This window comes from Camelus bactrianus, chromosome 16 (genome assembly GCF_048773025.1).
Source record: "Camelus bactrianus isolate YW-2024 breed Bactrian camel chromosome 16, ASM4877302v1, whole genome shotgun sequence".
Lineage (NCBI taxonomy): Eukaryota > Metazoa > Chordata > Mammalia > Artiodactyla > Camelidae > Camelus > Camelus bactrianus.
In genome coordinates this window covers 58,025,429-58,038,616 of record NC_133554.1, presented here as the reverse complement: position 1 = coordinate 58,038,616, position 13,188 = coordinate 58,025,429, and the positions used below count along the sequence as shown (strand labels likewise).

The following is a 13,188-nucleotide window of genomic DNA, read 5'->3' as shown; positions in this document are numbered from 1 at the left end:
AGACCGATTACTTCCACCTTTTCATCTGTGTGGCCATCGTGGCCATCTACGGGGATGACGTCATTGAGCAGCAGCTGGCCACCGACCAGATGCTCCTGCACTTTGGAAACCTGGCCATGCACATGAATGGGGAGCTCGTTCTCAGGAAGGTGAGCATGGCCCTGCAGGAAGCCCTGCCTTCCCTTTTTTCCAGAGCCCCGCCCCTTCACTTCCAGGCCCCGCCCACAGCCCCCCAACATAGGCTCCGCCCTCCATGTATGCAGAGGCCCACCCCACACAGCCCCTCTGGAATGCAGGCCCCGCCCCCACACTCCACTCTGGATGCTCCCCACCGACGCCCAGGGGGCCCAGGGGGCAGCTTGTCCGCTGCTCGGGGCACCCATCAGGCCATGCACCTGAGCCTCCCTCTCACGGAGTGAATAGATCCCTTGGGTTGGTAGGTAGGTCCTCCTCCTTGGGGCATCGCGCTCGCCGTCCACAGCCCGAAAACTGAGCAGGAGGCTTAGGGAGGGGAGGGTGGCTACTTCTCATCCAAGGTCAGAGAAACAAAGGAGAGCTTCCTCGCCTTCCCACCGCCCAGCCTCCTGCTGGAGATGCCACTTCTTAAGCTCTCTGGTGCCTTCCAGGGCAGTGAGGAGGGGCCCGGGGCCAGCCGCCAGGTGGGTGGAAAGAGGGCTTGAAGAGGTCACTGTCCCCCACAGGGTGGTGGAAACACCCTGCAGGGCAGAGGGCTGGAGCCATGGGGCCAAGCTGAGCCCAGAGGGACAGGCAGGCCCTGCGCCGCTTTTGGCTGCCCTGTCCATCCTCCGTATGAAGGCCACTGGAGGAGCCTTCTTTGTCCCAAGCCCCATGGGAGTCCTGCTCAGAGAACCGCGTGGGTCTCAGCCGGACCAGGGAGGCTGAAGGGACGGGGCAGGCAGAGCCCTCACCCTGACCTGGCTCAGGGTGAGCCGCGGGCGTTGGCTACTGCTGCCCTAGCTCTGGGCCGTCCCCCCACCCCTCCTCACAGCCCGTCCTCTCTGTCTGCAGGCCAGGAGTTTGCTGTACCAGTTCCGCCTCTTGCCGCGGATCCCCTGCAGCCTGCATGACCTGTGCAAGCTGTGTGGGACGGGCATGTGGGACAGCGGTTACATGCCTGCCGTGGAGTGCACCGGCCAGCATCCGGGGTCAGAGAGCTGCCCCTTTGGGGGCACCGTGGAGACACCTTCGCCCAAGCCCTCCAGGGAAGGCAGGAAGGGCCCCAAGACGCCTCGGGAAGGCTTCGGTTTCCGCAGATAGGTTGGGCTCCCTGTGCTGGTCGAGGGGTGAGGGGACCTCAGCCAGGTCTCGAGCGTGTGGGAGTGGGTGGGGATGGGCATGGAGGGGATGGGATGGTAGAAATGTAAGGAAAATGCCCTCGGGCGACATGAAGGGAACCTTTTCATATTAAGGACAAAAGCTGAGTCCAGAAGTGACAGAAGTAAAACCTGCCAGCTGCCCAGAAAAAAGTCAGCTCCCAAAACCCAGCGGGACCAGAATGCATGGCCACCCCACCTGGAGACACACGCGGGCCAGGTTCTCATGTTACCTGCCTTTGATGGATCTGGATGCGTCCCAGGAGTTCCTCCAGCTTCATCAGCTGCTAAAGGGCATTGCCAGGCATCGGGGAAGGCGGGACAGGAGAGGTCTTCCTGTTCACCCACCAGTGCCGGTGAACGCAGAACAAGGGGGTCCTTGCAGGCCCAGAGACATCTTTGCAAGCCGGACACACCTCATCAGGCCTTCTCTGAGTGAGCCAGTCACACTCCACAGCTTCTCCAGACGCAGCTGCAAAGCTGATGCGAAGACATCTGCCAAAAGAAAGAAAAGCCCCGCTGATTTCAGGGTAGAGAAGTGTCAGAGCAGCGGGGCTGGGGCTTCAACACTGTCCACCTCGACATCCTGTCCTCCTGGAATGTAAAGGACTCTGCCACCCGTGAGCCGGAGCACCAGCTGTTGAAGTGCTGGACTCCTCTCCCTTAGTTGGGAATTGCTACCTGTGGTTCTCTGGCATTGTTTAAGGCCACCCGCACCAGGTACAGGAGCCAGCTGGGGGCTGGAAGGATCGAAGTGTGTGTGTGTGTGCACAGAAAATCCTCGGAAGGGAGTCTGCAGTGTTTGAGGCAAGGGACAGTATATTAACTGACCGACCAAGACAAAGGCACCTGCACGTGCTAGAAAGACCCCTGCCTCCTTGCAGGGCCTGCGGTCTGCTGTGAACCAGGCCTTCTGTGAGTGGCTTCTCAGGTGGTGGGACGCCGGGGCAACCACAGCACAGTCGCTGTCACTCAGGGCACCTCTGCTTTCTGCGTGGGAACCAGGTCTTCCCAGCACGCTCTCCCTCCTCCTCAAGATTCTCATCAGTTGCTCCTTCTTGGATTTAGAGAAGGACAGACAAGGGTGTGGGAGGGCTCCCAGCCAGTGTAAAGGCGTGGGGCCCTTTGCACAGGAAGCCACCTCTTGAACTGGTGAGAGCAAGGAGCCTTGAATCCTCCTGCACATCCTTCTGGGGAGAAAAATCCTTGAAGTGCTGAGAGTCCTCGTGGAGACACAGCCCCACCACATGAGGCTGCTTCCTGCTCTCAGCTTTTCTCACCAAGAGTGGACGCTGCTGAGTGGCACCACTTTAAAAAGATGTTTATCAACAGGAAAGAGGAAGTTATCAGCCTCCTCCCTTCTCAGCTTCTCTTCTCTCCGTGAGCCCAAGTCCTCCAGCAGGCAGGAGACTGAGACTGATACTTCCAAGTTTCCTGGCCCTCTGTCCCAGAGCCTTTTGGGGAAACCATCCTGGAGCCTTGTCAGTGCCCAGATCTTGGGGTGCTGACCATTATAGTCCAGCAGCAGGGTCCAGGCTGGATGAGGGTGGATTTCTCATCTGCTCTGCTTCTGGGGAAAGAGAATTGCCTTTCTATGTTGGCTCCTGATCCACTGGAATTGGCCCGAGTTACCCAGACACCCTGCTGACTCCTTTAGAGACCACTTCCCCATGAACAGGCATACCAGTTACCCATTGCCACAGTAAAGCTGCATAGCAAGTAGCCCCCAAACATGGTGGCCCCAAACAGCACGCACGCACCTAGCACAGGAGTCTGCAGGTCAGCAGCTCAGGCTGGGCGGTTCTGGGCTGGGTTGGGCTTACTCCCAAGCCTGGAGCTGTTGAGCCCAGCAGAATGCTGACGCTCACAGAGGCCGGACTTGGCTCTCCTCCACGGCTCTTGCATCCTCCCCGCAAGCCAGTCCTGGCCAAGGCAAAGGTGCAGAATCAGAAGTGTGCAGGCGCCTTCCCAAACCTTGGCAGATGCCACCCCTGCTGCCATCCCTTTGGCCAAAGTAAGTCACATGCGCGGACCCAGCACCTAGAGGGGTGGAGAAGTGGACCCTCCCTTGCAGTAAGAGAGGTTGCACAGTGACGTGGTGAGGGGCTGGGAACTCACGAGGGAACGCGGAACCGGGCAGCTGGCACAGCCTACCAGCACCACCAGGTAGCCCTGGTCCAAATAGCACTGTCTTGGAACTTGCCTTCTAGCAGGGGCATGACTTCCCCAGAAGACACAGGAGATGCCTCAGAGGGGAAAGAGTGCTCCCCCCTCCCCACGCTCTGAAGCAGGAGAGCGTCCGTGCATTTTACTACGAAACCTTGTGCCTTTGGGCTGCTGTGACCGCGTGGGGGAGAGGGAGGGGATCCCGGGTTCCCCCACATTGAAGGGTCCTGGGTGGAAAGCACTCCTGAATCTCCTGGCTCCCACGGCCTCTCACTCCCACAGCTCCCCAAGACCTTGCAGCAAGTGCCACCCCCACCCTCACTGCTCCCCCCTCTCACCCTGTGGGCTGAGCCAGGCCCCACTGAGATCTGGGCTTCTTGGGACTTTGAAAGCCAAAGACGTGGATGCGTGGGCTCTGGAGGACCCACTGCTCCAGAGGGATGAGAAGGCCCGCCCCTGCACGGCTCCCTTAATCTGGATGCAATTAGAGGAAACCAGCCAAAAACCCTGCGGCAGCTGTTGCCCCAGGATTCTTCCCAGCCAGCAACAGGCATCAGGGTGATAATTCAGTCATTAGACTTCTAGCCTCCCCACCGCCAGCACGTGCAAGTACAGGACCAACCGCCCGGCCCGGCCGTCCTCGGCGATGCTGCTTGTTTAGCCCATTTTTTTTTTAAATGACACTTAATGTTATTGGCCGATGTGCATGTGCACGCATGCTTAAAAGTTTCCCCAGCACTAATGTCTGCGCTGGTGTTTCCCGGGGTCGCCGGGGCCTCTGAGAAGAGAGGGCGCCTTTGATGCGCACGTTGCTGGCACGGGAAGGGCAGCGGGGCGCCCTCGCCAGCCCTGGGGGGTTCACTCTCCCAGGAAGGAGGGGACAATGTCAGGACGAAGCTGCACCCTCGGAGGTGGGGGATGCACAGCTAGGGAAACAGTCGGGGTTGGGGTCTGGTTAGGTGCAGAGGGAAATGGTGTGCTGTTCCAGAAGGTTCTGCCTTAAGTCCCAGCGGGGAAGACTTAGAACTCACAAGTCAAGGGAATTGGTGGTCTTGCGCCAGTTAGAGTGAGAGGGACGGATGGGCTGGGGAGGGGCCCCTGGCCCACCTCTGCAGAGGAGGAAGGTCTGCGGCCCAGAAGGGCAGTTCCGTTGGCAACCTTGTCCTGATCAGCTCTCAAGCGGGATGGAGGTTTTTGAACCTAGGACCTTTGAATTTTCCGTAAAAGCCTCCTGGGGGCAGGCGGCTGGACAGGATGAAGGCGCTGGTCCTGAAACGAGGGCAGTAGCTGGCAGGGGCCACCCAGCTCCGACCCTTGATGGGTGGACGGAGGACACGGGGCAGAGTCTGTGGACCACGGTGGGGGGCTCTAGGGCTCTCCCCTCTGCTTCCTGTGAGGCCCCCCGAGCTCTTGTCTGCTTCTTGTTCGGTAGAAATAGGTTCCGTGCCGGGAGGCTAGAGGGTGGCAGGGACGCCTGGGTTCAAGGGGCAAGGGGAAGGGAGCCTCTTCCAGTTTGTCTGCCCAGCAGGGGACCGTGGAGGCTGCCCTGCCTCAGAGGAAGGAGGAGGAGTTCCCCCGGGGAACCCCACACATATGCAGGGGTGCAGGACTGGCCTTCGAGCTGTAGCAAGGGAGGGAGCTTGCGGGTCTGGCCTGAGGCTGGGCGCTTCCCTGGAGACCCAGGGGGACCAGACTCTCCAGGATCTGATTAGCCCAGCGTTGCAAAGGCAGGCTGCAAGGCTGTCCCTCGAAGAGAAAGCATTCTGTCCCCAGTCGTCCCTGGCTCTGAGGGAACTGCCCCCAAACTAAACAGCTCATCCCTCTTCCCCCAAAGTTGTGAAGCCTGAGGACAGGACTCTACCGTAGTGGGTGAGCAGCACTGCTCAGCAGGAAGGCTTACCTAGGGGCCAGGAACCTGGTTCTTGCCCTCCTCTGACCCTTCCCAGGTGCATGACCTTCCTGCCCCCTGAGCCTCAGTTCCCTTGTCCTGGAATGAGAATGGTGCCACCCTCCCCGCCTAGCTCACAGGACTGCGTGGGGACCCTCCGGGTGAAGGTGTCATGAGGATGGTTTACCAGCCCCAGGGACCTCACCTGCCACTCAGGGAAGAGACCACTGACTTGGCCGAGAGGCGACGTGCTCCCGACCCGAGAGCTCGCCCTGCTTTGGGAGTCAGCAAACTCGCTTCCTTCCTCACATCCAATTTGCTGCGTCCCCAGCTGAGGGGGGCCTCTCTGTGCCTCTTGTGTGACACTCACCCCATGCCGCCCCACTCCTGCCACGAGGAAGGCCAACCACTGGCCCTGGCGAGCCCTCAAGATGTGTCTGTGTGCGGCGTGCCTCACTCAGCAGCAGGGACGCAGTCCGTGCCTCAGGGGCTCCCCCACGGCTGGGACCCACCCCCCAAGGGGGGCTCCGGCCTCCTGGGTCAGACTGTGGGGACCAGAGACGGCTGCCCCCGGGGGGCGGGGGAGCAGGCAGGCGTTCACGCAGCCCGCCAGCACCTGGCCCCAAAACGCGTGCTGAATTTCTAGGTAGGAAGGCAGCATTCAAGTTCAGAGACCGAGTCACACGGCTGTCTTCTCTCCAGCGCCTTGGGTTAGTCAGAGGGCAGGGTTTCTGTTTAAGGGAAAGTTTCATGAAATTTCCACCGCTACCAAGAGATTACCAGTGTCCTGTTGGCAAGTCATTTATTCTCTGCATTTTATTTTGTTTTGTTCTTTACTACAATCGCCCGCTGGTCCGGCTGTGCCCCAGGCTGGGGACTGGCCACCCTGAGCCCTGGGCCACAGCCACCACAGTGCTTCCGGCTCTCACGGATTCTACAGCAAAGTAAATAAAAACACATTGACAACGAACGTATGTTCTGTGGCACCTCTAGGAGAAGGTCCCGGGAGCTTTGTAAGGTCAAAATGTGGCAGCTTCCAGGGCTGGGCCAAGGGGTCCCCCAGGGAAGAGCAAGGAGGGTCGGGGGGCAGGCCAGCCGCAGGCAGGCCCTGCTCTGGGGAGCTTCGGGCCAGGGTCTGTCGGGCGCCCAGAGGGGACAGGCGCTTGGCCTGCGGCGGGGAGGAGAATTTGGGAAATGCTGGGAAATGCCCGTGAACCCCAGCAACCAGGGGCCCCGAGACCGGCCCCAGTGCCTGGAAACACAGTGTTTTATTGAGACTTAGCTGTCAGGGCTCCGATTTCAGGAAAAGCTGGAGTCTTGCATTTGTGAACTTTTTAAGGAGGCAAACAAGATGAATTTGACCTTGTTAGGGGTGGGAATTAAAGGAAGAATTCAGACATCAGCTTCTCCATGCCCTGGAGCCCCGCTGGGGGGAGCGTGCCCTGAGGGCTACAGGGAGGTGGGCGAGGAGGCTGGGCCAGGCCTGCTTCTCCTGCAGCGTGGTGGGGGTGGGCTCCCAGCCCTAGCCCAGTGCCTGTGGGATTGATTGAGAGCCGGTTGGTGTGTGCCTTTCCATCCTTCTGCCTGCGACAGGAGGAGGGCCCAGGCAGCTCTCCCGAATGTCTGCACTGCTAGGGGTCTGCTGTCTGCGGGATCTGTCTCACCCTCCACCCTCACCCTCTGGGCCTGGCCCAGACGTGGAGAGTTTCTTCGCCCCTTCTCTGCAGGCCAGGGTGCCCCTGCCTGAGGCTGAGTGGCCATGCAGCCGGGAGGGGCAGCAGACCCAGTGATGCAGCAGCCGCAGTCCATGGCTGGTGGCTTTATCTGTCCTTTATCTGTCCTTTTAGGGGTGAGAGGCGCTGCTTCTCCCTCTTGTGGCCCTAACACAGGATGTGAAGCGTCAATAATGGCCGGTGAGGGGTGAGTGCAGGCAGAGAGGGGGCTTGGAGCCAGCCCCCATTACCACCCTCCAGGACACAGCCATGGGTCAGTTTGTCCTCAGGAAGGGACGGTCCTGCCCCTCAGATCAGCCCTGCAGGGGGTGAGGCCCATCATGGCCTCCACCTTAGGCCATGGGCCAGCCCAGGAGGGCCTTTCAAACCTGTCAGGCAGCAGGCTCCCTGGGTCTGGTCCAGCCAGGCTGCTCCATTGAGCGTTTGTCTTTGCTCTGCTCTGATTCTTCCATAAGTAACAGCCATGTGGTCACGGCCCCAGTCGTGTGCCACCCCTCGAACAGGCCTGGCCCTCTGTTGTCCTGTAGTCCTGGGTCTGGGCCTGGGGGCTGCTTGTCTGTTGCAGCGTGGGTGGGCCGCCTGTATCACCCCAAGGGAGCCCCTTCCATCAGCAGAAACCTTCTGGAGGGGAAGGAGCACCAGGGCTTGACAAGTTTGGGAGAAGCTTGGAAGAAAACCACAGTGAGAACAGAGCCCCAGTCGTCTCTGCGAGTTATCAGGTCACACGAGTGGTCTTGTTATTGAAGGGGACACAAGCTGGCCTCCTGTGGGCATGTGTCTTCACACCCCAACCTCCTCACTGCCATCGGGGAGGTTGCCACCTGAGGGTCACACCCAGCCACTGTCACACGCTCTGCAGATTGGAGGACACCTGCCAGTGGCCTCACGGACCAAATTCAGATGTTGGTCCCCGGACACCTCTGAAGTCATCATCCTCCTGAATCCACTCCCGCCCCCTCAGGTGAGGCCCTCTTCTCTCCGTATCTCAGGAGAGTAACCAGATCTCTGGGCTCCTGGGGTGTGTACTGTGTAATTTAGACAAAGCGGTTTGAAAATATGCCATTCATTCTCCAAATACGATAATACATCCACCTTGATAGGTCACATCACCGGCAATCTGACACTGAACAAAAGAAGGCACTTTATATTTTGAGTTGTTAGAGCGAATGGCTGAATGATTTTCTAAATGGATGCTTGGATGCTGAAACTAAGATGGTACAACAGAGGGATAGTGCCACAGTCTGGGTATAGCAGCCCCTCAGAAGGGAGGAGCAGGTCCAAAACCCCCTCAACCAACAAGAAATGTGTGTAGTGCAACAAAGTGGAACACTTTCACTGGAGACCAGACACAGCGTTCCCTGAGTTCATTGATTCCTGGCCATGAATAAGCACAATAGAAAAAGACACCAAGGGTCCTAGTGGCCACAAGTTAATGGTGAGTGAGCACAATAGCCTGGCAGTTTAAAAACCTAATAGTAGCATACAGCAATGGGCAAGGCCCAGGAAGCCTTCTGGGGTAGGAGGTCAGAGCCTTGGATTGGGTCACTGGAGAATTATGGCCAGTGCCTGTCTGGATGCCAGCTGCAGGGGGATGGGTAGAAGATTCTGAAGACTAAAAAGACCTCAAAGGACAAAGGATGGGACCTTGTCCAAAATAAAGACTGAAAGATAGTAGATGCGATCCAGGGCCTATGACTTAGTGATGAAAGTGCCAACTAGCTGTGCCCCACTTCTCTGGTGGGAGGAGCTGGGAAGAGGCGCTCACGGTCCCTGGAGGTGATGCCAAGGGGCTGGGCATCAGGAGGGCCACTCTTGAGTCACCGACCTCTTGGTGTCCCATCCCCTCTACCCTCCAGGACTCTTGGTGTGGACCCATCCTTCGTGGGAGAGGCCCGTCCCTCACAGGAGTCCTCACTGTCCAAGGTGCTCAAGTGCAGGAGGTGTGTGAGTCAGGAGTTCTGGCTTTTCATATGAGTGCAGCTGGAAGCCCGCTTTCTGATACAGGGTCTCAGTGTCCTTCTGTAAAAGGAAATCCAGGCGTGCTACGACAACCAGCTGAGATGGAAAGCCGACGGGGAGTATACACTGTGAGGTGGGTGGCAGGCGGCATCGCCCTGTGAGGCCAGTCCCCCGGGGCAGCGTCAGGTGTCCGGGCCCTGCCCTCTTTCCTGCCCACCTCCTGCTCCTTTCGGAAAACTAGGGAAAAAAAGGTGCTGGGACCCTCAGCCCTCTGGGGGAATCCCACCCGCCTCCCCAAATGGCAGGCACATTTCTATTTTCAAGCACATACTGCCTTTCTCCAAAGCCTGGGCATCCTTTGGATTTTCTGATAAATCCCCAGGTTCTGATGAGTGATTAATTTAGATGGGAGTTTCCCAGCTCCCCCCTTCCCCCCCGCCGACAACCCCCCCCCCCCGCCATTCTTGATCTTACTGCTCGACTGGGCCACATGACTGCCTGAGTCAGGCTGATAAATAGCTGTGAACTTTTAGGGCTTGGAGTCAGCAGCCTGGAGCAGAGTGGCAAGGAGGGGGTGGGAGGTGTCCAGGCACGAGGATGAAGGGGTGAGGGTATTTCCAGGGGAGGTGGACTGCTACCGCCGAACAGGGATGAGAGACAAAGAGCTCAGCTCTTCCACACAGTGCCCGGGACTCACACTCACAGCTGACAGTGGGAGGCAGGCTCTTCCAGGGTGAGACCCAGGACCCGGACTCCGGCCAGTGCAGAGCTGCCCCGCAGGCGTTTCTTCAGGAGCTGGCAGGTGGGACAGCGCAGCAAGGCTGGGAGTTGGTACCCGCCTCCCTGCAGCTTCCGCCTCCCCTTCCCCAGCCTGCGGCATCTCCCCTCCCCCATGCAGTGGCTGAAGGATTCTGCAGATTTTGAGTCCTGCCAAAAAAGACCACTGCCCTTACCCTCAACCCACTGGGCCAGAGTGCAGTCGCCTCAAAGAGGTTCCCAGGTCCCCAAAAGAGGGAGAGGCCCCCAGAGTCTGAAATGCAGCTACTGGGTCACCAAACCAGCCTGGCCTCCTGGGTCCCCGCACCAACCCTCCACTCCCATTGTGAGCCTGAAGCTGACCCAGAATGCCGAGGTCTGCTGGCGAATGGCCTTCTGGGCCCCCAGAATCTGGTCTCACCCTGCTAGAAAGCGTACCAGGGACGAGAACAGACTCCTGCGGCTCTCGCCCCGGCCAATAACGGGTACCCGAGAGGCTGGCAAAGCCTCGGCACGACAGGGCTCCCCGCGGGGGCTTTCTTTTCTAGAACGCAGGTTCCAAAGTTTGGGTCGGGACCTGCTTGGCATGGCCTGCCCCCTAGGCCCTGGGACCCCGAGGAGCTTTGCAGGAGGCTGGAGGCAGGCTGCTTGGCCTCCCCACTCCCGTTCTCAGCTGTCCTGATGAATCCCAGACACAGACCCGGCTGTGGGATCCAGCAGCACTGGCTCGCTCTGCAAAGTCTGGGCTTCTCACCAGGAACTGGTCTCCGGGGAGGGAGGAAGGGAGGCGGCAGGCGCTCCCGTCCCCGCCCCACCCATAAGAGGCCTGGGGAGCTGGGGTCTCCGAGCCTCCAGCCCCACCAGGGCCTGGTCAGAAGGTGGCGTGTGTGGTCACAGCGGGGCCCCGCGTCCTCAAAAATAATCCTCAGCGCTAATTCCCATTTCCCCAGGAAGAGGGCTGGCGTCACTCAGATCCATCGCACTTTCTGCAGAAGGGCATTGTTGCTCCTTCTTTTGATTTCACACCCAGCGGGCCTTTTCTCCGAGTGGGGGTCCTGCCCTATGCCCGGCACACGCCTCGGGGACACACTGAGGGCAGGGAAAGGCACCAAGGGACAGAGGCACACAGGACAGGACAGTGGCTGGGGCTTCCGGAGGGAGGGGGCGCGGGGAGTGGAGGGGACACAGGGCGGGGACTGGGACGGGAGTGGGGAAGAGGGGCAGGAGCGAAGGGAGCAGGAGGGGGGCCCCTCCATCCCTCCCGGGCCCGCTGATCTAATCACACCAGGTGTGCTCCAGATAAATATTAATAACCCGGTGACAGAGGGAATTTGGGAGAATCTAATTAAAAGGGCACCATGTAAGCTGGCAGCCTTACTAAGGAATCACTCCCGGTGAAACCCAAGAGCCAGGAGAGGACACACAGGGAACCCCGAAGAGGGCCCTCAGAGGAAGAGGAAACCTCCCACCCACCCCCACAGCTGCCCACGGCAGGACATGATGTCTGGGTGCCTGGCTCCAGGGCCCTTCGAGGCCCCCTGCCCACCCCTGCCCTGGCCCACCCCTCCCAAGCACCACCCTGGGTGCTAGCCTGAGGCTAAGGCACCTGGCCACCCCCCACCATCCCAGCACGTTCACCTCCAGCTCCTCAGCCTCAAAAGAGCTCCCTGGGTACCTGGGTTTCTCCGGGGGGCACTGAGGTCCCTCAGTAATGCAGACCTGACGTCCCCCATGGGGGCCAGGCCCTATCCGCTGAGAGATGACCGTTCTTGCATCGGGCAGAGTCCTCATCCCCGATCCAGACTGGCCCCGAGCCATGACCAGCCAGCTTGGCAGTGTCGGTCTGCCTGGTGGGTCTCTTGTCATGGGATTCACAGGCTCCCAGGGCCCATTTTCTCTTGAAATCAAGATTTATTTGCCACCCCCCCCCCCCCGGCGTGAGCTAATGGTGCTCTGTGGCCTTCGTTGCCCTGGCTTGGTTCAGCTGGAGCAGGAGGAGCTGGGCCTGGGGCAGCCGTGGACAAGGACAAGTAGGGCCCTGAGCGCAGCCGAGGTCCCTCCTGGGCTCCACCACGCGGCAGCCCAGCCCCTGCCCTCCGTGGCCCCGGCCACGCCCTTGGCAGACAGATGGACGGCCTGTCCGGACAGGCTACTCAGCTTCTGGGACCCAAACAGCGGCATCACTAGCTCTTTATTCTGTGTTTTGGGGTAAACAGAGCTCTCTCTCCAGTCCCCACTTTCCCCGCAGGACTGTCTGCAGGGGAAGCCCCTGGGAGGGGTGGGGCACCTGGCTGGGGGGGCCTCCTCGGGGATGCCCAGGAGGAAAGGGCTTAGTTCATCTAGTACCGCTCCCGGCAGGGGCTCAACCCTCCTAGCCACACACATCCTGTCGTCCGGAATAACCCCCATGACGGAGAACTTACTCCTTGGCCGGGAGTCATGGGACCTCTCCGTGGACTAGACAGGCCTGAGGTGAGCCAGTGAACACCGAGGATGGGGGCATTTGGAACACTGACCCTGCAGAGGCCTTTCCATCCATCTCAGCACTTAATACTTACAGCAGCCAGATGGGGGCAGTGCTGGGTTTACCCTATTTCTAAGAGGAAGAAACAGAGAGGCTGAATAACTTGCCCAAGGTCACCCAGCTGGCAGACAGCAGAGCCAGGACTGGTGCCCAGATCTTTCTGATTCTCCTATCCCTGTGCTTGGACAGTCTCCAGCCAAGAGCTTTGGACCATCCTTCCCTAGGGAAGGGGTCACCCTGAGCATTGTCCAGCAAGCACCATGAGTCTCAGTTTACCTGACTCTGCACTGGGATGCCCAAGCTCTCTCTGGATTCTCCCTGATGCCCACCCAGGGGACGAGGGGCAGGACAAGTGGGCTGGACATGCTGTGTGATCTCGGGCGTGATGCCTCCCCTCTCTGGGCCTCTGTCTGTGGGGCAGGAGGTTGGTGTGTGACCCCAGCCAGAGGTCAGAATCTCTACCTCTTCTAGGGGCCAGGAGCTGCATCCGGGAGTTCCATCCCCTGCAGGTGGGTGAGAAATACAGAGTCTCCTGCCTCGAGGTAGAGAGACACACCCAGAGTTGGATGCAGCCCTGGCCTTGGTCCTGAGGTCAGGGAGGAGGCCGAAGCCTGGGCCCAGAGGGCAGCTCTGGGATGGAAGGAGGGGCTCCTAGCTTCAGAGTTTCCCTTGAGGCAGGGAAGGCGGTCCCTTAAAAAAGGGGAAGCGAGGCCAGGCCCACTTGGAGCCAGAGGGTCTCAGGGGGCAGAAATGGGGAAGAGCAGGGCTGTGCGGTGTTAATTCTAAGTAACAGAGGCCATGCCTCTCACCCCACTGTCAGCTCCAGCC

At 59.6% G+C, this 13,188-nt stretch overlaps 1 protein-coding gene across 4 annotated transcripts in view; it reads left to right on the top strand.

Annotated features, from left to right (window-relative positions):
- The window catches only part of TBC1D16 (TBC1 domain family member 16), a 74,808-nt gene extending 68,450 nt beyond the window's left edge, over window positions 1-6,358 (top strand). For all 4 annotated transcript variants that reach the window (XM_074343877.1, XM_074343878.1, XM_074343876.1 and 1 more), the window contains 3 exons: window positions 3-149; window positions 1,030-1,278; window positions 1,431-6,358. In XM_074343877.1, the coding sequence (XP_074199978.1) occupies window positions 3-149; window positions 1,030-1,278 (396 nt within the window). In that variant the 3' untranslated portion in view covers window positions 1,431-6,358. The remainder of the gene's footprint in view (window positions 1-2; window positions 150-1,029; window positions 1,279-1,430) is intronic.
- Window positions 6,359-13,188: the final 6,830 nt, after the last annotated feature.